The following is a 27,789-nucleotide window of genomic DNA, read 5'->3' on the forward strand; positions in this document are numbered from 1 at the left end:
CGCGCATAGGTGGGGGGGGTCGCGAGGTGTGGGGGGGGAGGAGCCCGCCGACCGTCACGTGACGACGGCGGCGGCCAATGGGCGCGCGCCTTTTTTGAAAAGTTCAACCGCCCTTATCCGCGCTACGGAATTCAGAGGGCGGGGCGAGGCGTGAAGTCACGTGGTCCACTTGCTCACCCCCCCTCCCCTCTACCCGGGGGCTTTGGGCGTGACCCCCCCTAGCCCCGCCCCTCAGGTCCCCCCACTAGCCCCCACCCCTCCGCTCCCCCTGAGCCCCTCCCCTCAGCTCCCCCCTAGCCCCCACCCCTCCACTACCCCAGAGCCCCTCCCCTCAGCTCCCCCCTAGCCCCCACCCCTCCGCTCCCCCAGAGCCCCTCCCCTCAGCTCCCCCCTAGCCCCCACCCCTCCGCTCCCCCAGAGCCCCTCCCCTCAACTCCCCCTAGCCCCCACCCCTCCACTACCCCTGAGCCCCTCCCCTCAGCTTCCCCCTAGCCCCGCCCCTCCGCTCCCCCTGAGCCCCTCCCCTCAGCTCCCCCCTAGCCCCCACCCCTCCGCTCCCCCTGAGCCCCTCCCCTCAGCTCCCCCCTAGCCCCCACCCCTCCACTACCCCAGAGCCCCTCCCCTCAGCTCCCCCCCTAGCCCCCACCCCTCCACTACCCCTGAGCCCCTCCCCTCAGCTCCCCCCTAGCCCCCACCCCTCCGCTCCCCCAGAGCCCCTCCCCTCAGCTCCCCCCTAGCCCCCACCCCTCCGCTCCCCCAGAGCCCCTCCCCTCAACTCCCCCCTAGCCCCCACCCCTCCACTACCCCTGAGCCCGTCCCCTCAGCTTCCCCCTAGCCCCGCCCCTCCGCTCCCCCTGAGCCCCTCCCCTCAGCTCCCCCCTAGCCCCCACCCCTCCACTACCCCAGAGCCCCTCCCCTCAGCTCCCCCCTAGCCCCCACCCCTCCGCTCCCCCTGAGCCCCTCCCCTCAGCTCCCCCCTAGCCCCCACCCCTCCACTACCCCAGAGCCCCTCCCCTCAGCTCCCCCCTAGCCCCCACCCCTCCACTACCCCTGAGCCCCTCCCCTCAGCTCCCCCCTAGCCCCGCCCCTCCGCTCCCCCTGAGCCCCTCCCCTCAGGTCCCCCCTAGCCCCCACCCCTCCGCTCCCCCAGAGCCCCTCCCCTCAGCTCCCCCCTAGCCTCCACCCCTCCGCTCCCCCAGAGCCCCTCCCCTCAGCTCCCCCCTAGCCCCCACCCCTCCGCTCCCCCAGAGCCCCTCCCCTCAACTCCCCCCTAGCCCCCACCCCTCCACTACCCCTGAGCCCCTCCCCTCAGCTTCCCCCTAGCCCCGCCCCTCCGCTCCCCCTGAGCCCCTCCCCTCAGCTCCCCCCTAGCCCCCACCCCTCCGCTCCCCCTGAGCCCCTCCCCTCAGCTCCCCCCTAGCCCCCACCCCTCCACTACCCCAGAGCCCCTCCCCTCAGCTCCCCCCTAGCCCCCACCCCTCCACTACCCCTGAGCCCCTCCCCTCAGCTCCCCCCTAGCCCCGCCCCTCCGCTCCCCCTGAGCCCCTCCCCTCAGGTCCCCCCTAGCCCCCTCCCCTCCACTACCCCTGAGCCCCCCCCCACTCCAAGCCACGCCCCCTATTTTGTAACGCGCCCGCTGATTGGCTCGCAGCGAGGAAGGGTCGGGTGGGGGTGGATGCAAGGCGATCGCTGATTGGCCGAAAGCGGCCCCGTGACCTTCGCGAGACTTACAGAGCAGCGTAAGTTGATTTACCATCATCACCGTCGGATTATAATTATTATAATTATCATCATCATCGTTATTATCGTAAGCATCACGACGACGAGATAGATTAATGTCACCATTGACTGCTATAACTGTTCTGTAACAATCAATTGCAGTGTCACGCATAGCGGTTCGAACCGGTTACAGAGTTTTGTTTTCCTTTGCCTACCGGGAACTCTCTGTGTGTGTGTCTGTCTCTGTATGTGTGTCTGTATATCAATCTATGTGTGTGTCTATCTGTGTGTCTCTCTATGTGTCTGTGTGCCTATCTATGTGTGTGTGTTTGTGTGTCTATCTATGTGTGTGTCTCTGTGTCTCTCTGTATGTCTGTGTGTGTCTGTGTCTCTGTGTGTGTATCTCTGTGTCTGCCTCTGTATGTAAAGTAGTACACTGTTATACAGTGGTGTACAGTGCGACGATGTACAGTGCTGAGTGGTGCAGTGTGCGCGGTGTACAGTGCGGCCGGGTACAGTGCGGCCGGGTACAGTGCGGCCGGGTACAGTGCGGCAGGGTACAGTGCGGCAGGGTACAGTGCGGCAGGGTACAGTGCGGCAGGGTACAGTGCGGCAGGGTACAGTGCGGCAGGGTACAGTGCGGCAGGGTACAGTGCGGCAGGGTACAGTGCGGCAGGGTACAGTGCGGCAGGGTACAGTGCGGCAGGGTACAGTGCGGCAGGGTACAGTGCGGCAGGGTACAGCCACAGGCGATGGTGGTCGTGGGGAGAGGTGGTGTAGTGGTGAGCGCGTCGGTGAGTGAGTGTACGACTTGACGGGTGAGTGTGCAGGTGAGTGAGTGTGCAGGTGAGTGTAAGGGTGAGTGAGTGTGCAGGTGAGTGTGTAGGTGAGTGAATTAACAGGTGAGTGTGTGTACAGGTGAGTGAGTGACCAGGTGAGTGTGTAGGTGAGTGAGTGAACAGGTGAGTGTGTGTACAGGTGAGTGAGTGACCAGGTGAGTGAGTGACCAGATGAGTGTACAGGTGAGTGTGCAGGTGAGTGTGTAGGTGAGTGAATAGGTGAGTGAGTGTGTAGGTGAGTGAATAGGTGAGTGAATAGGTGAGTGAGTGTGTAGGTGAGTGAGTGACCAGGTGAGTGAGTGACCAGATGAGTGAGTGACCAGGTGAGTGAGTGTACGGGTGAGTGAGTGACCAGGTGAGTGACCAGGTGAGTGAGTGTATGGGTGACCAGATGAGTGAGTGACCAGGTGAGTGAGTGTGTAGGTGAGTGAGTGTACGAGTGAGTGAGTGTGTAGGTGAGTGTGCAGGTGAGTGAGTGTGCAGTTGAGTGACCAGGTGAGTGTTTAGGTGAGTGGACAGGTGAGTGTGTAGGTGAGTGAGTGTGTAGGTGAGTGTGTAGGTGAGTGAGTGTGTAGGTGAGTGTGTAGGTGGGTGTGTAGGTGAGTGAGTGTGTAGGTGAGTGCACTGCTGCAGCAGTCAACCCCTGCCTCGTGGGTCTGTCACGTGACCTCCTCGTGCACCTAGCCTGGCACAGCAGTCAACCCATGGCACCTGCTGGGTCTGTCCCGTGACCTCCTCCTCCTGCACCTAGCCTGGCACAGCAGTCAACCCACGGCACCTGCTGGGTCTGTCACGTGACCTCCTCCTCCTGCACCTAGCCTGGCACAGCAGTCAGCCCATGGCACCTGCTGGGTCTGTCACGTGACCTCCTCCTCGTGCACCTAGCCTGGCACAGCAGCCCACCCACGTGACGCCTCCTCCCTCCCCAGGATGTGAACCCGCTCCCCGATGTGCATCCTCTTTCTCAAGTTCGACCCACGGCCAACGACCAGGGGAGCTTACAGGTGAGTGTACAGGTGAGTGTGTAGGTGAGTGTACTGGTGAGTGTACTGGTGAGTGAGTGTACAGGTGAGTGTGTAGGTGAGTGAGTGAGCAGGTGAGTGTGTAGGTGAGTGTGTAGGTGAGTGTGCAGGTGAGTGTGTAGGTGAGTGTGTAGGTGAGTGTGTAGGTGAGTGAGTGTGTAGGTGAGTGTGCAGGTGAGTGTACAGGTGAGTGTGTAGGTGAGTGTACTGGTGAGTGTACTGGTGAGTGTACTGGTGAGTGAGTGTACTGGTGAGTGAGTGTACAGGTGAGAGTGTCCATGTCCCCGTGTGACCTCCCCGTGACTCCCCCCCGTGTGCCCCCCCCGTGACCCCCCCGTGACCCCCCCCCACCCCCCGTGTGACCCCCCCGTGACCCCCCAGGCTGATTGTGGCTGCGAACCGCGATGAGTTGTTCTCACGCCCATCACTCGCCGCTCAGTTTTGGCCCAGCCACCCTCACGTGATCAGCGGTAACCACCACCACAACCACCACAACCACCACAACCACCACTACAACCACCACTACCACAAGCAACACCACCACCACAACCACCACCACTACAACCACCACAACCACCACTACAGCCACCACTACCACAAGCAACACCACCACCACAACCACCACCACTACAACCACCACAACCATAACCACCACAACAACCACCACCACAACCACCACCACAAGCAACACCACCACAATCACCACTACAACCATAACCACCACAACAACCACCACCACAAGCAACACCACCACCACAACCACCACCACCACTACAACCACCACAACCATAACCACCACAACCACCACAAGCAACACCACCACAATCACCACTACAACCACCACCACAACCACCACAACCACCAACACCACCACCACCAAAACAACCACACCGTACAGGGTGTAGCGGATTAGTGCAGTAAACATCGCCACTAGGGAGACAAAGGCGGCCGGGCGTGGTGCTGGCCACCCACCCTCTCGTGTGTAGCCACAGTGCCGGTAGCCTTCATAGGTGGTGCTGCTATTAGCAGCACTTGCCCCTGCAGCCCTGCTAGACGCTACCTGGGGGAGCTTTGTCTGTGTGTGCATCATAGGTGGTGCTACTCGCTACTAGCAGCACTTGCCCCGACAGCCCTGCTAGAGGCTACCTGGGGGAGCTTTGTCTGTGTGTGTGCATCATAGGTGGTGCTACTCGCCACTAGCAGCACTTGCCCCTACTGCCCTGCTAGAGGCCCCTGCAGCCCTGCTGGAGGCTACCTGGGGCAGCTTTGTCTGTGTGTGTGTAGGTGTGGACCTACAGCAGGGCAAGGAGGGGGGCTCCTGGCTGGGGGTCACGAGGGGGGGCAGGTTCGCGGCGCTCACCAACGTGCTGGAGGTCACGCGGGACCCACACGCACGCGGCCGGGGTGAGGACACTCACTCACCACTCACTCACTCACCACTCACTCACTCACCAGTCGCTCACTCACCACTCGTTCGCTCGCTAAGTCATTCACCCATCCACTCACCCACTCGCTCACTCGGTCACTCGCTCAGTCACTCACTCAGTCACTCACTCACTCAGTCACTCGCTCAGTCACTCACTCAGTCACTCACTCGCTCAGTCACTCACCACTGACTCAGTCGCTCACTCACCACTCACTCACCACTCACTCACTCACTACTCACCAGTCACTCACCACTCACTCACTCACTCACCACTCAGTCACCACTTACTCACCACTTACCACTCACCACTGCGTGCCCCTGTGGCCAGGCGAGCTGGTCTCTGAGTCACTCACTCACCACTCACTCACCACTCACTCACCACTCACTCACTCACCACTCACTCACTCACCACTCACTCACCACTCACTCACCACTCACGCACTCACTCACCACTCACTCACCACTCACTCATTCACTCACTCACTCACCACTCACTCACCACTCACCACAGCATGCCCCTGTGCCCAGGCGAGCTGGTGTCTGACTACCTGCATGCTGAGACCTCGCTCAGTCACTGGCTCAGTCACTCAGTCACTCACTCAGTCAGTCACTCAGTCACTTGCTCAGTCACTCCTCAGTCACTCACTCAGTCACTTGCTCAGTCACTCAGTCACTCAGTCACTCAGTCACTTGCTCAGTCACTCACTCAGTCACTCACTCAGTCACTCACTCAGTCACTCACTCAGTCACTCACCAGTTACTCACCACTCACTCACCACTCACCACTGCGTACCCCTGTGGCCAGGCGAGCTGGTCTCTGACTACCTGCGGGCCGAGACCTCCCCCTCCGCCTACCTGCAGGGGGTCTCCTGCCACGCTCAGCGCTACAGCGGATTCAACCTGCTCACCGCCACCTTCGCGTGAGCACCACCCACACCACCTCACCACCTCCACCACCACCTCACCACCTCCTCACCACCACCACCTCACCACCTCCTCACCACCACCTCACCACCTCCTCACCACCTACTCACCACCACCTCCTCACCACCTCACCACCACCACCTCCTCAAGACCACCACCACAACCTCCTCACCACCACCTCCTCACCACCTCCTCACCACCACCTCACCACCTCCTCGACACCACCACCTCGTCAACACCACCACCTCCTCCTCCTCCTCACCTCCTCACCACCACCACCTCCTCACCACCTCCACCTCGTCAACACCACCACCTCCTCACCACCACCTCCTCACCACCTGCTCACCAGCTGCACCTTCTCACCACCACCTCACCACCACCACCTCGTCAACACCACCACCTCGTCACTACCTCCACCTCCTCACCACCACCTTCTCACCACCACCTCACCACCACCACAACCTCCTCACCACCTACTCACCACCACCACCTCCTCACCACCTCCTCACCACCTCCTCCTCACCACCACCTCCTCACCACCTCCACCCCTCACGCTCACCACTGTGCGTGAGCCCTGGGTGGTGCGATGTCTCCTCTGCCCCCTGACTCTACCCCAGGAGTGGCGGTGGTGGTGGTGATGGTGATGATGGTGGCGGTGATGGTGGTGGTGATGAGCTGTGGTACTACAGTAACCGTAGCAACGCAGCGCCCATCTCACTCCAGCCTGGTGAGGAGAGTGTGTGGGTGAGTGAGTGTGTGGGGGAGTGGGTGGGTGAGTGTGTTGGTGAGTGTGAGGGTGAGTGTGTGGGTGAGTGTTTGGGTGAGTGTGTGGGTGAGTGTGTGGGTGAGTGTGTGGGTGAGTGTGTGGGTGAGTGTGAGGGTGAGTGTGGGTAAGTGTGTGGGTAAGTGTGTGGGTGTGTGGGTGGGTGAGTGTGTGGGTGAGGGTGAGTGTGAGGGTGTGTGGGTGAGTGTTTGGATGAGTGTGTGGGTGAGTGTGTGTGTGGGTGAGTGAGTGTGTGGGTGAGTGGGTGAGTGTGTGGGGGAGTGGGTGGGTGAGTGTGTGTGTGGGTGAGTGTGTGGGTGAGTGTGTGGGTGAGTGAGTGTGTGGTTGAGTGGGTGAGTGTGTGGGTGAGTGTGTGGGTGAGTGTGTGGGTGAGTGTGTGGGTGAGTGTGTGGGTGAGTGTGTGGGTGTGTGGGTGAGTGTGTGGGTGAGTGAGTGTGTGGGTGAGTGGGTGAGTGTGTGGGTGAGTGTGTGGGTGAGTGTGTGGGTGAGTGTGTGGGTGAGTGTGTGGGTGAGTGTGTGAGTGTGTGGGTGAGTGAGTGTGTGAGTGCGTGGGTGAGTGAGTGTGTGAGTGAGTGTGTGAGTGAGTGTGTGAGTGAGTGTGTGAGTGTGTGAGTGAGTGTGTGAGTGTGTGTATGTATGGGTGAGTGAGGGTGAGTGTGAGTGAGTGTGTGAGTGTGTGGGTGAGTGTGTGGGTGAGTGAGGGTGAGTGTGGGTGAGTGTGTGGGAGTGTGTGGGTGTGTGAGTGTGTGGGTGTGTGAGTGTGTGAGTGTGTGGGTGAGTGTGTGGGTGTGTGTGTGTGGGTGAGTGAGTGAGTGTATGGGTGAGTGTGTGAGTGAGTGGGTGAGTGAGTGACTGGGTGAGTGAGTGACTGGGTGAGTGAGTGTGTGGGTGAGTAAGGGTGAGGGAGAGTGAGTGTGGGTGAGTGAGAGGGTGAGTGTGTGTGTGTGTATGTGTGAGTGTGTGGGTGAGTGAGGGTGAGTGTGGGTGAGTGAGAGGGTGAGTGTATGTGTGTGTGTGTATGGGTGAGTGTGTGGGTGAGTGAGGGTGCGTGAGGGTGAGTGAGTGAGTGGGTGAGTGAGTGTGTGAGTGTGTGAGTGAGTGTGTGAGTGACTGAGTGAGTGAGTGACTGGGTGAGTATGTAGGTGAGTGAGAGTGAGTGTGGGTGAGTGTGTGGGTGAGTGTGTGTGTGTGAGTGTGTGAGTGAGTGAGTGTGTGGGTGAGTGAGAGGGTGAGTGTGGGTGAGTGAGAGGGTGAGTGTGTGAGTGTGTGGGTGAGTGAGTGAGTGAGTGTGTGAGTGTGTGTGTGTATGGGTGAGTGTATGGGTGTGTGTATGGGTGAGTGTGTGGGTGAGTGAGAGGCTGAGTGTGGGTGAGTGTGTAGGTGAGTACAGGCTGAGTGTGTGTGAGTGTGTGAGTGTGTAGGTGAGTGGGTGAGTGAGTGTGTAGGTGAGTGAGAGGGTGAGTGTGTGTGGGTGAGTGAGAGGGTGAGTGTGGGTGAGTGTGTAGGTGAGTACGGGCTGAGTAACGCCCTGCTGGACACTCCGTGGGGCAAGCTGCGTCACGGCAAGGCCCAGTTCGTGCGCGCCGTGCGGAGTGGAGGCAGCCCCACACAGCTCACACTCAGCCTGCTCGATCTACTCAACGACACGACACCGTACGTACAACAACCACACTCACTCTCACAGTCACTCACTCACTCACACAGCCACTCACACACTCACTCACACACTCACTCACTCACACAGCCACTCACTCACACTCACTCACACACTCACTCACTCACTCAGCCGTGCCGTGCACCGTGGGGGCAGCTCCACACAGCTCACACTCAGCCTGCTCGATCTACTCAACGACACGACACCGTACGTACAACAACCACACTCACTCTCACAGTCACTCACTCACACACTCAGTCACTCACTCACACAGCCACTCACACAGCCACTCACTCACTCAACCACTCACTCTCACAGTCACTCACTCACACACTCAGTCACTCACTCACACACTCAGTCACTCACTCACACAGCCACTCACTCACTCACACACTCACTCAGCCACTCACTCACTCAGCCACTCACTCACTCACACACTCACTCACACACTCACTCACACACTCACTCACTCAGCCACTCACTCACTCAGCTCCACAGAGCTCACACTCAGCTTGCTGGACCTGCTCAACGACACGACACCGTACGTACAACAACAACCGCCATTCGCCACTAAGTGGCGGTGACGTCACCACGACGCTTGTGCCAGGCCACGTGCACCTTGAGGCTACCACGTGAAGTGTCGAACGCCCGCTGGCAGGAGGTCACGGGGCAGACCCAGCAGGTGCCACGGGTCGACTGACCGAGATGACCGAGACGACTGGCTGATGGACCACCTGTGCCCCCTACTGTGCCAACTTGCTGTGCTTTAGCCACCCGGCGCTCCGCTCGTTGTTGTGAGCGTCGCTCCTCCGCCCTCCGTTGTTGTTGGAGGGCGACTGCCTCCAACTGCCCAGTAGCCTCAAGGTGCACCTAGCCTGGCAATAGTCCAGTAGCAGCATCCTTCACGAGCCTCCTCCACTGAGGCCGATCTTGACACCGCTGGTACCAGTCATCGCCAAGTCCACTCAGCTCCACGTCCTCCTGTACCACATCACTCCATCTCTTCTCTAGTCCGTGCCGCGCCCGTTTAGCCCCCTCGATCCGGCCGAACAAAAGCTGTTTAGGCATGCGGTGGCTGGGCATGCGGGCTCCATGACCCAGCCAACGCAGCACATACACACATACACACATTGATACCACGTACACAGTGTCATCATCAGCTGACACTGCTGATGACACTGCTGATGATGATGACGCTGTTGATGATGACGCTGCTGATGAAGATGATACTGTTGATGATGATGACGCTGCTGATGATGATGACGCTGCTGCTGATGATGATGACGCTGCTGCTGATGATGATGACGCTGCTGATGATGATGACGCTGCTGATGATGATGACGCTGCTGATGATGACGCTGCTGATGCTGCTGCTGATGACGCTGCTGCTGCTGATGACGCTGCTGATGATGACGCTGCTGCTGATTACGATGCTGCTGCTGATGACGCTGCTGATGATGACGATGATGATGACGATGCTGATGATGACGCTGTTGATGATGATGATGACACTGCTGATGATGATGACACTGCTGATGATGATGATGACACTGCTGCTGCTGTGTGCAGGGTCCTGCCCGACCCCTTGCTGGAGGCTCAGGGAGACCTGCACATGAAGCAACTCATGCCGCAGTACGCGGCTGTGTGTGTACGTACCCCTACGTACGGGACACGGTACGTCACACTTACTCACATATACACATACATACACTCACTCACACACACACTCATACACACACACACTAACACATACACTCACTCACACACACACACATACACTCACACACTAACACTCACACTCACACACATACACTCACACACTAACACACACACTCACACTCACATACACTCACTCACATTCACACACATACACATACACTCACACACTCACTCACACACTCACACTCACTCACACACACACTCACACACACAGCACACACACACAGCACTCGTGGGGGTGGATGGCCGCGTGAGCTTCACAGAGCGAACCATGAAGCTGTGTGTGTGTCACTGTGTGTGTGTGTCACTGTGTGTGTCACTGTGTGTGTGTGTCACTGTGTGTGTCACTGTGTGTGTGTCACTGTGTGTGTCACTGTGTGTGTGTGTGTGTGTCACTGTGTGTGTCGCTGTGTGTGTCGCTGTGTGTGTCGCTGTGTGTATCGCTGTGTGTGTGTGTCACTGTGTGTGTGTGTCACTGTGTGTGTGTGTGTGTCACTGTGTGTGTGTGTCACTGTGTGTGTGTGTCACTGTGTGTGTGTGTCACTGTGTGTGTGTCACTGTGTGTGTGTCACTGTGTGTGTCACTGTGTGTGTGTCACTGTGTGTGTCACTGTGTGTGTGTCACTGTGTGTGTCACTGTGTGTGTGTGTGTGTCACTGTGTGTGTCACTGTGTGTGTGTCGCTGTGGGCAGTACCAACTCGGTGCTGCTGGTGGGGGTGGATGGCTCCGTGAGCTTCACGGAGCGAACCATGACGGAGGAGGCCCCCGAGGGCCACGCGGCTCGCTGGGCACGCGGGGACCACCACTTCCTGCTGCGCCCACAGCCCCCCCCCACACTCCCATGAGCCTCCACTACTGCCGCCCCCCCCCCCACACCCACACTCCCATGAGCCTCCACTGCCGCCCCCCCCCCACACTCCCATGAGCCTCCACTGCCCCCCCCCCACATACTCCCATGAGCCTCCACTGCCGCCCCCCCCCCCACACTCCCATGAGCCTCCACTGCCTCCCCCCCCACACACTTCTGATTTCCCATGAGCCTCCAGTGCCGCCCCACCCCCCCCACACACTTCGGATTTCCCATGAGCCTCCACTGCCGCCCCCCCCCACACTTCTGATTTCCCATGAGCCTCCACTGCTGCCACCCCCCCCCCACATGCTTCTGATTTCCCATGAGCCTCCACTGCCGCCCCCCCCCACACACACACTTCTGATTTCCCATGAGCCTCCACTGCCGCCCCCCCCCCCCACTCCCATGAGCCTCCACTGCTGCCCCCCCCCACACACTTCTGATTTCCCATGAGCCTCCACTGCCGTCCCCCCCCCACACGCTTCTGATTTCCCATGAGCCTCCACTGCCCCCCCCCCACACACTTCTGATTTCCCATGAGCCTCCACTGCCGCCCCCCCCCCCACACACTTCTGATTTCTCATGAGCCTCCAGTGATGCCACCCCATTTTTAATTACCCACAATCCTCCTGGAGGGACAACAGTGTGACACCACCACCGCCATCACCACCGCCATCACCGCCACCACCACCGCCATCACCGCCACCGTCACCACCACCATCGCCACCACCATCGCCACCATCACCACCGCCACGACCATCACCACCATCACCGCCGCCACCACCGCCACCACCGCCGCCACCACCGCCACCACCACCACCATCGCCACCACCATCACCACCACCACCGCCATGAGGCTCAGGGCCACGCTGTGGTGGTGCCGTGCCGGTGGGGTGGGTCAGACCAACTGGGGACACTAAACTTTCTAAACTCATTCAACTTTTTGTTGTTGTTTGTTGTTGTTTGTGGTTGTTGTTGGTGGTGCCGGCTGCAAGATCCCCGCTGACGTGCCCAGCAGCAGCCAACACTCTACACACGTGTGTCTAGAGACACACAGAGACCCACACAGACACAGAGACCCACAGAGACCCACAGAGACACGCAGAGACACACAGAGACCCACACACACACAGAGACACACAGAGACACGCAGAGACCCACACAGAGACCCACAGAGACCCACAGAGACACACAGAGACCCACAGAGACACGCAGAGACACACAGAGACCCACAGAGACACACAGAGATACAGAGACACGCAGAGACACACAGAGACCCACAGAGACACACAGAGACACACAGAGACCCGCAGAGACCCGCAGAGACACGCAGAGACACACAGAGACCCACACACACAGAGACACACAGAGACACGCAGAGACACACAGAGACCCACACAGACGCAGAGACACACAGAGACACGCAGAGACCCACAGAGACACGCAGAGACACACAGAGACCCACACACACACAGAGACACGCAGAGACACACAGAGACACACAGTCACACAGAGACCCACAGAGACCCACACAGACACGCAGAGACACACAGACACACAGAGACCCATACTCGCAGAGACACACACAGACCCACAGAGACACATACTCATACAGACTCACAGAGACCCACACTAAAACTAAACTCGTGTTTATTATCACCATCACGTGGACATTACAGACTCAGAGACCCACAGAGACCCACAGAGACCCATACTCATAGAGACCCATAGAGACCCACAGAGAGACACAGAGACCCATACTCATAGAGACCCATACTCAGAGACCCACAGAGACCCACACTCAGAGACCCACAGAGAGACACAGAGACCCACAGAGACCCTCCTGTAGTCCAGGCGAGGTAGTTAAAATCTCATAGCCACCGTGATGATGATGAGAGAGACACAGACCTCCTGTAGACCAGGCGAGGTAGTCAACATCTCATAGCCACCGTGATGATGATGGTGATGGCGATGATGATGGTGGTACTGATGATGATGGTGGTGGTGGTGGTGATAATGGTGGTGATGATGGTGGTGGTGGTGGTGATGATGATGATGGTGGTGATGACAGTGATGATGGTGGTGGTGATGATGGTTGTACTGATGATGATGGTGGTGGTGATGATGTTAAGTGATGATGGTGGTGATGATGTTAAGTGGTGATGATGTTAAGTGATGGTGGTGGTGATGATGGTGATGATGATGTGGGGCTAACGGCGGCGGCCACGACTCCGGGCGGCTTATGCGGCTTGCTGCGAGTGTGTGAGGAGGTAGAGGCTCGTGGAGGAGGCGACGGCGATGAGGTGAGTCGAGGAGGAGGTGGAGGAGGAGGTCACGTCGATGCAGTAGACGCCTCCTGGCAGGGCGGACACTGACCCCGTGGTCTGCAGCGGGCAGCAGTAGCAGCAGTATCAGAAGCAGCAGCAGTAGCAGCAGTAGCAGCATCAGTCGCAGTATCAGTAGTAGCAGTAGCAACATCAGTAGTAGCATCATCATCAGTAGCATCATCGACATCAGCATCATCAGCAGTAGCATCAGTAGCAGCATTAGCATCATCAGCAGCATCATCAGTAGCATCATCAACATCATCATCAGTAGCAGCATCAGGAGCACGGATGGTGGTAGTGGTTGAAGGTGATGATGATAGTGTTGGTGATGGTGTTGATGGTGGTGATGATGTTGGTGGTGATGGTGTTGGTGGTGTTGATGATGTTGGTGATGTTGGTGGTGATGTTGGTGATGGTGGTGATGATGATGGTGATGATGGTGGTGTTGGTGGTGATGATGGTGGTGATAGTGGTGTTGGTGGGTGATGGTGGTGATGGTGATGATGTTGATGATGTTGATGGTGTTGATGGTGTTGATGGTGGTGATGCTGGTGCCCATCACCATCAGGCTGCTCTGCGTGTGCACGACGCGGCAGGCGTTTGGGTCACAGCCTCCAGACACCGCCAGGCCGTCACCCAACCATCGGCACGCGTACACCTAGAACAACCACCACAACCACAACAACTAATACAACAACAACCACCACCACAACTAATACAACACCTACACCACTACCACAACAACTAATACAAGAACTACACCACCACCACAACTACAACCACCACAACCACAACTACACCACCACCACAACTACAACAACAACCTACACCACCACAACCACCACAACTACCACCACAACTACCACCACAACCACCACCACAATTACCACCACAACCACCACCACAACAACCACCACCACAACTCACCGAACTGCGCTCCCCGTCAGCCTCAGGGGGGATGTCTCTGATGAGAGACCCGGAGCCGGAGTCCCAAACCTGGGGGGGGGCAAAGGGGGGGGGGGCTTGAGGGGGTGGGGGGGCTGAGGGGGTGGGGGGGCACTGAGAGGGGGGGCCCTGAGGGGGGGGGGGGCCCTGAGGGGGGTGGGGGAGGGGCTGAGGGGGGGTGAGGGGGGTGGGGGGTCCCTGAGGGGGTGGGGAGGGGCTGAGGGGGGTGGGCCCTAAGGGGGGGTCGTCTGGGGCCTATTACTAGCAGCACTTGCCCCTGCAGCCCTGCTGAGGCTACCTGGGGGAGCTTTGTCTGTGTGTGCATCATAGGCGGTGCTACTCGCCACTAGCAGCCCTTGCCCCTGCAGCACTGCTGAGGCTACCTGGGGCAGCTGTGTCTGTGTGCTCACCTGCAGCGCCTGCCTCTTCCTCCAGGAGCCGCTGAGGATCTGGGAGCCGCTCGAGTCGAAGTGGAGCGACTCGCCACACACGTGGGGCCCGTACAGGCTCCTGGCAAAGACAAAGGCGGCCCGTGTAGCCTCTCAGCAGACCTGTGGCAAGGGGGCAGGGGCAAGTGCTGCTCGTGGCGAGTAGCACCACCTATGATGTACACACAGAGACAAAGCTCCCCCAGGTAGCCTCTAGCAGGGCTGCAGGGGCAAGTGCTGCTAGTAGCGAGTTGCACCACCTATGATGCACACACAGAGACAAAGCTCCCCCAGGTAGCCTCCAGCAGGGCTGCAGGGGCAAGTGCTGCTAGTGGCGAGTAGCACCACCTATGATGTACACACAGAGACAAAGCTCCCCCAGGTAGCCTCTAGCAGGGCTGCAGGGGCAAGTGCTGCTAGTAGCAGCACCACCTATGATGTACACACAGACAAAGCTCCCCCAGGTAGCCTCTAGCAGGATGTAGGGGCAAGTGCTGCGAGTAGCACCACATATGATGTACACACACAGACAAAGCTCCCCCAGGTAGCCTCCAGCAGGGCTGCAGGGGCAAGTGCTGTTAGCCAGCACCTATGAAGGCTAGCGGCACTGTGGCTACACACAGAGGGGGTGGGTGGCCAGCACCACGCCCGGCCGCCTTTGTCTCCCCAGTGGCGATGTTTACTCCACTGGGTGAGCGTCTCGCCGGGTGAGCGTCTCGCCGGGTGAGCGTCTCGCCGGGTGAGCGTCTCGCCGGGTGAGCGTCTCGCCGGGTGAGCGTCTCGCCGGGTGAGCGTCTCGCCGGGTGAGCGTCTCGCCGGGTGAGCGTCTCGCCGGGTGAGCGTCTCGCCGGGTGAGCGTCTCCTCTGTGGAGGAGGCTCGTGAAGGTGAGCTCCTCCGGCAGGCAAGGCTGCGTTGGCTGGGTCATGTAGCCCGCATGCCCAGCCACCGCATGCCTAAACAGCTTTTGTTCGGCCCGATCGAGGGGGCTAAACGGGCGCGGCACGGGCTAGAGAAGAGATGGAGTGATGTGGTACAGGAGGACGTGGAGCTGAGTGGACTTGCCGATGACTGGTACCAGCGGTGTCAAGATCGGCCTCAGTGGAGGAGGCTCGTGAAGGACGCTACTGGGCAGTTGGAGGCAGTCGCCCTCCAACAACAACGGAGGGCGGAGGAGCGACGCTCACAACAACGAGCGGAGCGCCGGGTGGCTAAAGCACAGCAAGTTGGCACAGTAGGGGGCACAGGTGGTGCATCAGCCAGTCATCTCGGTCATTTCGGTCAGTCGACCCGTGGCACCTGGGTCTGCCCCGTGACCTCCTGCCAGCGGGCGTTCAACACTTCACGTGGCCTCAAGGTGCACATGGCCTGGCACAAGCGTCGTGGTGACGTCACCGCCACTTAATGGCGAATGGCGGTTGTTGTTGTGTTGTTGTTGTGTTGCTGTTGTTGTGTTGTTGTTGTGTTTTGTTGTGTTGCTGTTGTTGTGTTGTTGTTGTGTTGTTGTTGTGTTATTTTGTTGGTGTTGTTTTGTTGTTGTTGTGTTGTTGATTTGTTGTGTTGTTGTTGTTGTGTGTTTCTCACGGGGTCTGTACCTGACTGAGTGCGGCATTCTGCGGTCCCAGAACTGGCGAGACAAACAGGAGGAGGGTAAATTCGCTGAGCAGCAACAACAACAACAACACAGCTACGATACGTACATGCCTGTGTAGTGTGTAGTGTAGTGTGTAGTGTAGTGTATAGTAGTGTATAGTAATATAGTGTAGTGTATAGTGTAGTGTTTAGTTGTGTATAGTGTAGTGTATAGTGTAGTGTGTAGTGTAGTGTGTAGTGTAGTGTTTAGTTGTGTATAGTAATATAGTGTAGTGTATAGTGTAGTGTATATCGGTAGTGTGTGTAGTGTGTATGTTGAACAACAACAAACTACACAACAACAACAAACTACACAACAACCACTCACTCACCCACCCATTCACCCACCCACTCATCCACCCACTCACCCACCCACCCACTCACCCACCCACTCACTCACTCACTCACCCACTCACTCACTCACCCACTCACTCACTCACTCACCCACCCACCCACTCACCCACTCACCCACCCACCCACTCACCCACCCACTCACCCACTCACTCACTCACCCACCCACTCACCCACCTGCACGGTGTTGTCCCACCCGCCTGACAGAAAGAAGTTCTCAGACTCTGGGTGCCACTGCACCGCGAAGATTCGTGAGCTGTGGCCGTCCATGACGTGGGAAGAAGCGCTGAGGACCACAACCGGTCATTAGTGACGTCATCATCATAGACCAGCACTGAGCACTAACTAGCAATAACTAGCACTAACTAGCACTAGACTAGATTCACCATAGACTCAGCACTGCACCATAGACTCAACACTGCCCATAGACTCAACACTGCACCATAGACTCAACACTGCACCATAGACTCAACACTGCACCATAGACTCAACACTGCACCATAGACTCAACACTGCACCATAGACTCAACACTGCACCATAGACTCAACACTGCACCATAGACTCAACACTGCACCATAGACTCAACACTGCACCATAGACTCAACACTGCCCCATAGACTCAACACTGCACCATAGACTCAACACTGCACCATAGACTCAACACTGCACCATAGACTCAACACTGCACCATAGACTCAACATTGCACCATAGACTCAACACTGCACCATAGACTCAACACTGCACCATAGACTCAACACTGCACCATAGACTCAACACTGCACCATAGACTCAACACTGCCCATAGACTCAACACTGCACCATAGACTCAACACTGCACCACAGACTCAACACGGCGAGCAGGTGAGTGTGAGCAGGTGAGTGTGGGTGACCCACTCACCGCCTCACCTGGGCGAGCAGGTGAGTGCGAGCGAGCGCGTCTTCACGTCGTAGATGCGCAGCGCCCCGTCACCGCCGCCGGTGGCGACCCACGCGCCGGACGGGGAGGCGGCGGCGCACAGCGTGTGGGTGGCCTCACGCGCCAGCGGGCAGGCCCAGCGCAGGGACACGGCCCACAGGGACACGCGCCCACTCGCGTCTGTGGGGGGGGGGGGGGGGACACACACGGGAACACACGGGACACACAGGGACACACTGGGACACACGGGGGACACACGGGGACACACGGGGACACACGGGACACACGGGACACACGGGGGGACACAGGGACACACGGGGACACACAGGACACACGGGGACACACAGAGACACACAGGACACACGGGGACACGCGGGGACACACAGGGACACACAGGACACACGGGGACACACAGAGACACACAGGACACACTGGGACACGCGGGGACACACAAGGACACACAGGACACACGGGGACACACAGAGACACACGGGGACACACAGGGACACACAGGGACATGGCCGACAGGGTCATGGACACGGGGATATGAGGTCACATACACTGAGACACACGTCTTCCCGTGTGTCTCTGTGAGTCTCAGTGTGTCTCTGTGGGTCTGTGTGTGTCTCAGTGTGTCTGTGGGTCTCTGTGAGCCTCTGTGTGTGTCTGTGTGTGTCTCTGTGAGTCTCTGTGAGTCTCTGTGTGTCTCTGTGTGTGTCTGTGTGTCTCTGTGTGTGTCTGTGTGTGTCTGTGTGTCTATGTGTGTGTCTCTGTGTGTCTCTGTGTGTCTCAGTGTGTCTCTGTGTGTGTCTGTGTGTCTCTGTGAGTCTCTGTGTGTATCTGTGTGTCTCTGTGTGTCTCAGTGTGTCTCTGTGTGTCTCAGTGTGTCTCTGTGTGTGTCTGTGTGTCTCTGTGTGTCTGTGTGTTTCTGTGGGTCTCTGTGTGTCTCTGTGTGTCTCTGCGTGTCTCTGTGTGTCTCTGTGTCTCTGTGTGTCTCTGTGGGTCTCTGTGTGTCACTGTGTCTCTGTGTGTGTCTCAGTGTGTGTCTCTGTGTGTCTCTGTGTGTCTCCGTGTCTCTGTGGGTCTCTGTGTGTCACTCTGTGTCACTCTGTGTCTCTGTGTGTGTCTCTCCGTGTGTCTCCCCGCGTGTCTCCGCGTGTCTCCGTGTGTATCTGCGTACACGTGGCTACGAGGCGGATGTCTCTCTCGGTATCCGTCTGCGGCAGAAAGACGAGCGAGGTGACGGGCACGCCGTGTCTCAGCGCGTGTCTCGGTGTCTCAGCGTGTCTCCGTGTCTCGGCGTGTCCCCGCGTGTCTCCGTGTCTCAGCGTGTCCGCGTCTCTCAGCACGTGGACGCACGTCCATCCACGCAGCTCGTGGATCTGCCAGACAACCACGAGAAACGCATCCACCATCATCAACATCATCCATCATCATCAACATCCATCATCATCATCCACCATCATCAACATCCATCATCATCATCCACCATCATCACCATCATCATCATCAACATCCATCAACATCATCATCATCCATCATCATCAACATCATCCATCATCATCAACATCCATCATCATCATCCACCATCATCACCATCATCATCATCAACATCCATCATCATCATCCACCATCATCAACATCATCCATCAACATCCATCATCATCATCCATCAACATCATCATCATCCATCATCATCAACATCCATCATCATCATCAACATCCATCATCATCATCATCCACCATCATCACCATCATCATCATCAACATCCATCATCATCATCCACCATCATCAACATCAACATCATCCATCAACATCCATCATCATCATCATCCATCAACATCATCATCCATCATCATCAACATCCATCATCATCCACCATCATCACCATCATCAACATCCATCATCATCCACCATCATCACCATCATCAACATCCATCATCATCATCCACCATCATCACCATCATCATCAACATCATCCATCAACATCCATCATCATCATCCACCATCATCACCATCATCATCATCATCAACATCCATCATCATCATCCACCATCATCAACATCAACATCATCCATCAACATCCATCATCATCATCCATCAACATCATCATCATCCATCATCATCAACATCCATCATCAACATCCACCATCATCACCATCATCAACATCCATCATCATCATCCACCATCATCACCATCATCATCAACATCATCCATCAACATCCATCATCATCATCATCCATCAACATCATCATCATCCATCATCATCAACATCCATCATCATCATCCATCATCAACATCATCATCCATCACCATCAACATCACCATGCATCATCATGTGTGTGTGTGTCTGTGTGTGTCTATGTATCTATGGATGTCTGTGTGTGTGTGTATGTCGACCCGTGGCCCCGTGACCTCCTGCCAGCGGGCGTTTGACACTTCACGTGGCCTCAAGGTGCACATGGCTTGGCACAAGCGTCGTGGTGACATCACCTCCACTTAGTGGCGAATGGTGGTTGTTGTTGTTGGTGTATTAGTGTGTATGTCTGTGTGTCTGTGTGTGTGTCTGTGTGTGTGTATGTGTCTGTGTGTATGTGTCTGTGTGTGTGTATGTGTGTTTATGTTTGTCTCTGGCTCCCTATTGGTCAACCACGTTATGTATGCCGATGATCTGGTGATTGCTGCTCACTGAGAGGAGGAGTTGGAGACGCTGCTGCTGAAACTGGAGCGTGCCACTAAGAGGTGGGGCCTTACCATCAGCCCCACCAAAACTAAGCACCTGCCTGGGTATTTTGTACCATCGGACACTCCACCCCCCACAACTCCCAATCGGTGATGGGGCAGTTGTGGAGAGAGTGGAGAGTTTCCCATACCTGGGCAGTGTGCTTATGACCGGCTCCAGTTTAACAGCAGAGGTCTCACTCCGAATCAGTCGAGCGGCAATATCTTTTCATCGGTTGCGTAACGTTGTGTGGAAGCTACCTAGTCTGTCGCTCCGCACGAAGCTTCGGGTCTTCTCGGCCACGGTAATTCCCTCCCTTCTCTACGCTTGTGAAACGTGGAACCCCCTAATGGAGCATCTTCACCGGTTAGAAACATTTAGGCTGGCCTGCCTACGATCCATCCTGGGTTTAACCTGCAGGCTGGATTGTGTGAGGAGCTCACAAATCCTTGAAAGATCTGGACACAGTCCCATCGGTGAACTCCTCCGGCAGGCAAGGCTGCGTTGGCTGGGACATGTAGCCCACATGCCCAACCACCGCATACCCAAGCAGCTTCTGTTTAGCCTCCACGCAGCGACCACCACGGGGAGAGATGCAGACCTCCTGTAGACCAGGCGAAGTAGTTAACATCTCCTAGCCACCGTGATGATGATGAGAGAGAGACACAGACCTCCTGTAGACCGGGCGAGGTGGTTAACATCTCATAGCCACCGTGATGATGATGAGAGAGAGACACAGACCTCCTGTAGACCAGGCGAGATAGTCAAAATCTCATAGCCACCGTGATGATGATGAGAGAGACACAGAGCTCCTGTACACCCGGCGAGGTAGTCAACATCTCGTAGCCACCGTGATGATGATGAGGGAGACACAGACCTCCTGTAGACCAGGCGAGGTAGTTAACATCTCATAGCCACCGTGGTGATGATCAGGGTCTGCGATTGAACCCACGCCCTCCTGTGTGCCAGGCTGACACGGTGGTGGTTACCTTGATGGTGCCGTTAGCCAGGCCCATTGCCACCAGTGAGCCATCGGGGCTGAACCGGCAACACATCACCTCTGCCTCAGCCTCTCTGGAGCGGCAGAATCATCATCATCAGCAGCATCATCATCAGTAGCAGCATCATCATCAATAGCATCATCATCATTAGCATCATCAGTAGCAGAATCATTATCATCATCATCAGTATCATCATCATCATCAGTAGCAGCATCATCATCAGCATCATTATCAGTAGCATCATCAGCATCATCATCATCAGTAGCATCATCATCAGTAGCATCATCAGCATCATCATCAGCATCATCATCATCAGTAGCATCATCAGCATCAGCATCATCAGTAGCATCATCAGCATCATAATCATCATCATCACCATCATCATCACCATGTTGATGTTGATGTAGGGGGGTGGGGGGGGTAAGGGGGGGTAGGGGATGAGGGGGGGGGGTAGGGTGATGAGGGAGTGGGGGGTTGGGGGATGAGGGGGGAGATAAGATAGGGATGGGGGGGATGATGAGGTGGGGTAGGGGGATGAGGGGGGGGTCTCACATGACGCTGGAGATCTGCAGGCAGCCGGAGGTCACGGGGGGCCCCTCCGTGGCCGGGCCCCCCTCGCAGGGCTCTGGGTGGGGGGGGGGGCCCCCACAGAGGGCGGCTCACCAACAGTCCCAGCATGACGCAAAGCTCCCCCAGGTAGCCTCTAGCAGGGCTGTAGGGGCAAGTGCAGCACCACCTATGATGCACACACAGACAAAGCTCCCCCAGGTAGCCTCTAGCAGGGCTGTAGGGGCAAGTGCAGCACCACCTATGATGCACACACATATAAAGCTCCCCCAGGTAGCCTCTAGCAGGGCTGTAAGGGAGGCCCAGGACAAGACTGATATTAGCTGTGGCTGGGAATTGAACTTAGGTCACCGGGTTCACAGCATTATGTAGTCTGGCTCTTTGAGTCTCAGTGATTAACACTGAACCATGTGGGAGCCTTAATCTGGATCTGTGAGTCTCAGTGATTAACACTGAACCCTGTGGGAGCCTTAGTCTGGCTCTGTGAGTCTCACTGATTAACACTGAACCCTGTGGGAGCCTTAGTCTGGCTCTGTGAGCCCCCAGTGATTAACACCGAACCCTGTGGGAGCCTTAGTCTGGCTCTGTGAGTCCCAGTGATTAACACTGAACCCTGTGGGAGCCTTAGTCTGGCTCTGTGAGTCCCAGTGATTAACACCGAACCCTGTGGGAGCCTTAGTCTGGCTCTGTGAGTCTCACTGATTAACACTGAACCCTGTGGGAGCCTTAGTCTGGCTCTGTGAGTCCCACTGATTAACACCGAACCCTGTGGGAGCCTTAGTCTGGCTCTGTGAGTCCCAGTGATTAACAACGAACCCTGTGGGAGCCTTAGTCTGGCTCTGTGAGTCCCAGTGATTAACACTGAACCCTGTGGGAGCCTTAGTCTGGCTCTGTGAGTCTCAGTGATTAACATTGAACCCTGTGGGAGCCTTAGTCTGGCTCTCTGAGCCTCAGTGATTAACACTGAACCCTGTGGGAGCCTTAGTCTGGCTCTGTGAGTCTCAGTGATTAACATTGAACCCTGTGGGAGCCTTAGTCTGGCTCTGTGAGCCTCAGTGATTTACACTGAACCCTGTGAGGTGATGACCCCCAGTGATTAACATTGAACCCTATGCCACGTTTATACATTTGGTTATTTTTGCCGCGAAAGTAACAAAAAGTCGACTCTTAAAACCGTCACCCACAACGATCAAAGTACAAGCGACAAAATAGGCGGCAAAAGTGAACGAAAGTGATTTGAACCTTTGTTCACAGTTTAAAAAATTAAAGTTTTAAGATTAAAAATGTTACCTTCACAGCGAAGCGAGTAGCCTCCTCTGCTCGTTGCCGTGGCAACGGCGAGTTTGTGTTGACCGTGCCTGAGGTGATGAGGACCTGTACTTTATAAACTAAAAAAAATGTTTTAATACGCGAAAGCTTCTCGAATTAATTGTATCTCTGTCAGTGAAGTCTACTGAGAGAGAGAGAGGTTTTTAAAAAATAACGGTTAATATAATTTTGGTTAAAACGGCCGTTTAATAATCTCGGGCCGCCATCTTACGTCGGGATCGGGAAACGATTTGATTGGCTTAGCCGTCTGGGTGGGCGGGGCGAGTGTGGCGACGTTACCGTGGCAACGGCGAGTTTGTGTTGACCGTACCTGAGGTGGTGAGGGTAAGCTGCCTGTACTTTTAAAACTAAAAAAAAAAATTTAATACGCGAAAGCTTCTCGAATTTATTGTATCTCTCTCAGTGCTCGCGAGATAGAAATAAAATGACGAAAATTGAAGATTGTACCACCGATTATTATAATTATTTTATCGAAGCGGCCTTTGACGAATCTCGCGCCGCCATCTTACGTAGGGAGGGGAACCGATTTGATTGGCTGAGCTGTGTTGGTGGGCGGGGCGTGAGTGTGGCGACGTTGCCCTGACAACGGTGGGTTTTTGTTGACCGAGGTGGTGAGGGCAGGTGCCTATAAATATGTAGTGACATATGACGTCACTACTGTGTCGGCCCGTACGAGGGCTGGGGGCCCCAAGGGGGTGCCTGGGGGGTCACGTGAGGTGGGGAAAGGGAGGCGTGGCCTGGGGGGTCACGTGAGGTGGGGGAAGGGAGGCGTGGCCTGGGGGGTCACGTGAGGTGGGGGAAGGGAGGCGTGGCCTGTGAAGGGAGGCGTGGCCTGTGAAGGGAGGCGTGGCCTGAGGAGTCACGTGAGGTGGGGGAAGGGAGGCGTGGCATGTGAAGGGAGGCGTGGTCTGGGGGGGGTCACGTGAGGTGGGAGAAGGGAGGCGTGGCCTGGGCAGGGAGGCGTGGCCTGGGGGGTCACGTGAGGTGGGAGAAGGGAGGCGTGGCCTGGGCAGGGAGGCGTGGCCTGGGGGATCACGTGAGGTGGGGGAAGGGAGGCGTGGCCTGTGAAGGGAGGCGTGGCCTGGGGGGTCACGTGAGGTGGGAGAAGGGAGGCGTGGCCTGGGCAGGGAGGCGTGGCCTGGGGGTCACGTGAGGTGGGGGAAGGGAGGCGTGGCCTGGGCGGATATAAGCGGGGAGTGAACGCAGATCGAGGCTGTTGAACTCCGACATGAAGACGACATCATCGGTCCTCAAGTCCCGGGTCGTTGCCTGCCTGGTCCAGTCTGTGTCGTGTTCCAGAGTGATTAGTGAGTTGAGGAAGGTGGTCACCACCTCAAGTACAGTGTTATGTTACTTACCGTTTAATCAATAGTGTTGCCTCCAAGCTGTGTGTGTGTGTGCACTTAATTCGAACCCACTACAAATATAAAACTTAGAAAAAATAGTTTAATTCGCGCAAGATTCTCCAATTAATTGTATCTCTCTGTGGTGTCTCGAGAGAGATAAAAAAAAATAAACATTATTAGAATTTGTATTTTTTTAATCGGCCGTTGAGAAGACTCTTCGCCGCCATCTTACGTAAGGGAAGGAGAACGATTTGATTGGCTTAGCTACGTGGGTGGGCGGGGCGTGAGTGATGTGACGTTGCCGTGGTAACGGCGAGTTCGTGTTAAATCGGCTCTATCCGAGGTGGCGAGGAGTTCCTGTAAATAGCAAACTTTAATTTTAAGTTTTAAAACGGCAAAGATTCTCGAATTGTATCTCTATGTGGCAGAGGTGGGACAAAGTCATTGTTATGCAAGTCCAAGTCGAGTCGCAAGTCATCAAATTCATGACTCGAGTCTGACTCGAGTCCAAGTCACATGACACGAGTCCACACCTCTGCTATGTGGTGTCTAGAGTGAAAAAAAATTAAACATAATTAGTATATTTTTTATCGGCCGTTGAGAAAACTCTCCGCCGCCATCTTACGTAAGGAGAAGGATTTGATTGGCTTAGCTGCGTGGGTGGGCGGGGCGTGAGTGATGCGACGTTGCCGTGGTAACGGAGAGTTCGCGTTAAATCCACTCGTATCTGTAAATAGCAAACTTTCTAGATTTGAAGTTTTCGTGACTGCAAGGATTCATACTATACTACTATAGTACTACACTACCTTAGTACTCCACTACTTTAACATTGGAGTCTATGGGTAGAGACTTTTACATTGGAGTCTATGGGAGACTTTAACATTGAAGTCTATGGGAGCCTTCAACATTGAAGTCTATGGGTAGACACTTTAACATTGGAGTCTATGGGTAGACACTTTAACATTGGAGTCTATGGGTAGACACTTTAACATTGGAGTCTATGGGTAGAAACTTTAACATTGAAGTCTGAAGGAGCCTTTAACATAGGAGTCTATGGGTAGACACTTTAACATTTAAGTCTATAGGAGACTTTAACATTGAAGTCTATGGGAGACTTTAACATTGGAGTCTATGGGTAGACACTATAACATTGAAGTCTATGGGTAGACACTTTAACATTGAAGTCTATGGGAGACTTTAACATTGAAGTCTATGGGTAGACACTATAACATTGAAGTCTATGGGTAGACACTTTAACATTGGAGTCTATGGGTAGACACTTTAACATTGAAGTCTATGGGAGACTTTAACATTGAAGTCTATAGCAGACTTTAACATTGAAGTCTATGGGAGACTTTAACATTGGAGTCTATGGGTAGACACTATAACATTGAAGTCTATGGGTAGACACTTTAACATTGGAGTCTATGGGTAGACACTTTAACATTGAAGTCTATGGGAGACTTTAACATTGGAGTCTATGGGTAGAGACTTTAACATTGGAGTCTATGGGTAGACACTTTAACATTGGAGTCTATGCTGCTGCTGCTGATACACTGAATGTGGAAATCGCTGCCCCCATAGCCTCCTCCAGCTACCGGGCACCCGCCGGTTTTCCCCGGTGGCAACTCCACGTTCCAACGTTGGCCGAGGCCGCGTCCATCCGCTGTGGAAAAAAAACACGCGGGAGTCGGCGAAGTGAACCGAGATCACTTTTACTTGGACAATCATCGACAGTGGGTAGGTGGGTGGGTAGGCGGGTGGGTAGGAGGGTGGGTGGGTAGGCGGGTGGGTAGGTGGGTGGGTAGGCGGGTGGGTAGGCGGGTGGGTAGGCGGGTGGGTGGGTAGGCGGGTGGGTAGGCGGGTGGGTAGGCGGGTGGGTGGGTGGGAGGGGTGGTAGGAGGGTGGGTGGGAGGGTGGGTGGGTAGGTGGGAGGGTGGGTAGGTGGGAGGGTAGGTAGGTGGGAGGGTAGGTAGGTGGGTGGGTGGGAGGGTGGGTAGGTGGGTGGGTAGGTGGGTGGGTAGGCGAGTGGGTAGGTGGGAGGGTGGGTAGGGTGGGTAGGTGGGTGGGAGGGTGGGTAGGTGGGTGGGAGGGTGGGTAGGTGGGTGGGAGGGTGGGTAGGTGGGTGGGAGGGTGGGTAGGTAGGTGGGAGGGTGGGTGGGAGGGTGGGTAGGTGGGTGGGAGGGTGGGTAGGTGGGTGGGAGGGTGGGTAGGTGGGTGGGTGGGAGGGTAGGTGGGAGGGTGGGTGGGTAGGAGGGTGGATGGGCGGGAGGGTGGGTGGGCGGGTGGCAGAGTGAGTAGGTGGGTGGGTAGGTGGGTGGGTAGGTGGGTGGGTCAGAGGGTGGGTCGGAGGGTGGGTAGGTGGGTGGGTAGGAGGGTGGGTCGGAGGGTGGGTAGGTGGGTGGGTGGGTAGGTGGGTGGGAGGGTGGGTAGGAGGGTGGGTCGGAGGGTGGGTAGGTGGGTGGGTAGGTGGGTGGGTAGGAGGGTGGGTGGGTCGGTGGGTGGGAGGGTGGGTCAGTGGGTGGGAGGGTGGGTGGTTAGGCGGGTGGGTCGGAGGGTGGGTCGGAGGGTGGGTCGGAGAGTGGGTAGGTGGGTGGGTGGGAGGGAGGGAGGGTGGGTGGGAGGGAGGGAGGGTGGGTGGGAGGGAGGGTGGGTGGGAGGGAGGGTGGGTAGGCGGGTGGGTGGGTAGGAGGGGTGGGCTACAGCTTATTATTCAAGACACCGCTGGCTGGCACCACAAGCCGTCACATCTCGCGGCAGTCGACGTGACACGCAGCTCGGGAGGGAGCGGCAACATCATCGCTGTCCGGGGGCTTCCGTAGCAGCGGCGGCAGCAGCAGCCTCCGCAGCGGGAAGTGAATCAGCGACACATCAACAGCAGCAGCAGAAAGTGAATCAGCTACATAGCCAACAGCAGCAGCAGAAAGTGAATCAGCTACACAGCCAACAACAACAGCAGTAAATCAGCTACACAGCCAACAACAACAGCGGGAAGTGAATCAGACGACACAGCCAACAACAGCAGCAGCAGCAGAAAGTGAATCAGCTACACAGCCAGCAACAGCAGCAGCAACAGAAAGTGAATCAGCTACACAGCCAGCAACAGCAGAAGTGAATCAGCTACACAGCCAACAGCAACAACAACAGCAGCGGAAAGTGAATCAACAACACAGCCAACAGCAGCAGGAGGAAGTGAATCATACGACACAGCCAACAGCAGCAACAGCGCCAACAGCGGCAGCGGAAAGTGAATCAGCTCCACAGCCAACCGCAGCAACAGAAAGTG

At 56.3% G+C, this 27,789-nt stretch overlaps 2 protein-coding genes across 5 annotated transcripts; one reads left to right on the forward strand and one right to left on the reverse strand.

Annotated features, from left to right (window-relative positions):
• The first annotated feature begins 1,662 nt into the window (after nucleotides 1-1,662).
• TANGO2 (transport and golgi organization 2 homolog) lies at nucleotides 1,663-10,992 on the forward strand. The gene is made up of 9 exons (XM_078883579.1): nucleotides 1,663-1,739; nucleotides 3,488-3,562; nucleotides 3,962-4,050; nucleotides 4,865-4,984; nucleotides 5,812-5,926; nucleotides 6,548-6,657; nucleotides 8,220-8,367; nucleotides 9,938-10,042; nucleotides 10,779-10,992. The coding sequence occupies exons 2-9, from the start codon at nucleotides 3,507-3,509 to the stop codon at nucleotides 10,930-10,932; spliced, it is 897 nt and encodes a 298-aa protein (XP_078739705.1). The 5' UTR covers nucleotides 1,663-1,739; nucleotides 3,488-3,506; the 3' UTR covers nucleotides 10,933-10,992.
• A 1,205-nt stretch (nucleotides 10,993-12,197) lies between these two features.
• LOC144953055 (uncharacterized) lies at nucleotides 12,198-23,188 on the reverse strand. 4 transcript variants are annotated; one of them, XM_078883575.1, is made up of 11 exons: nucleotides 23,119-23,188; nucleotides 21,814-21,973; nucleotides 21,250-21,334; nucleotides 18,717-18,918; nucleotides 17,527-17,716; nucleotides 16,796-16,904; nucleotides 16,231-16,262; nucleotides 14,620-14,719; nucleotides 14,192-14,260; nucleotides 13,827-13,922; nucleotides 12,198-13,321 (listed from the first exon to the last, which is right to left on the reverse strand). In XM_078883575.1, exons 3-11 carry the CDS (start codon nucleotides 21,313-21,315, stop codon nucleotides 13,178-13,180), a joined length of 1,008 nt encoding a protein of 335 aa, XP_078739701.1. In that variant the 5' UTR covers nucleotides 21,316-21,334; nucleotides 21,814-21,973; nucleotides 23,119-23,188; the 3' UTR covers nucleotides 12,198-13,177. The 4 variants fall into 4 exon arrangements, with proteins under 4 accessions (XP_078739701.1, XP_078739703.1, XP_078739702.1 ...); XM_078883577.1 differs by having other exon boundaries at nucleotides 21,814-21,997; XM_078883576.1 differs by lacking the exon at nucleotides 23,119-23,188 and having other exon boundaries at nucleotides 21,814-22,058.
• Between the last annotated feature and the right edge of the window lie 4,601 nt (nucleotides 23,189-27,789).

This window comes from Lampetra fluviatilis, chromosome 71, assembly GCF_964198595.1.
Source record: "Lampetra fluviatilis chromosome 71, kcLamFluv1.1, whole genome shotgun sequence".
NCBI classification, from domain to species: Eukaryota; Metazoa; Chordata; class Hyperoartia; order Petromyzontiformes; family Petromyzontidae; genus Lampetra; species Lampetra fluviatilis.

What these genes read in the sequence shown, in the direction of transcription:
- TANGO2 (XM_078883579.1), top strand. Translation starts at nt 3,507, where the DNA reads ATGTGCATCCTCTTTCTCAAGTTCGACCCACGGCCAACGACCAGGGGA. An exon ending in CTACTCAACGACACGACACC is followed by an intron (nt 8,368 to 9,937) that starts GTACGTACAACA and finishes TGCTGTGTGCAG; the next exon opens with GGTCCTGCCCGACCCCTTGC. An exon ending in ACCCCTACGTACGGGACACG is followed by an intron (nt 10,043 to 10,778) that starts GTACGTCACACT and finishes CGCTGTGGGCAG; the next exon opens with TACCAACTCGGTGCTGCTGG.
- LOC144953055 (XM_078883575.1), bottom strand. Translation starts at nt 21,315, where the DNA reads ATGTGTTGCCGGTTCAGCCCCGATGGCTCACTGGTGGCAATGGGCCTG. An exon ending in AGAATGCCGCACTCAGTCAG is followed by an intron (nt 14,720 to 16,230) that starts GTACAGACCCCG and finishes TGTCTTTGCCAG; the next exon opens with GAGCCTGTACGGGCCCCACG. An exon ending in GGAAGAGGCAGGCGCTGCAG is followed by an intron (nt 14,261 to 14,619) that starts GTGAGCACACAG and finishes GCCCCCCCCCAG; the next exon opens with GTTTGGGACTCCGGCTCCGG.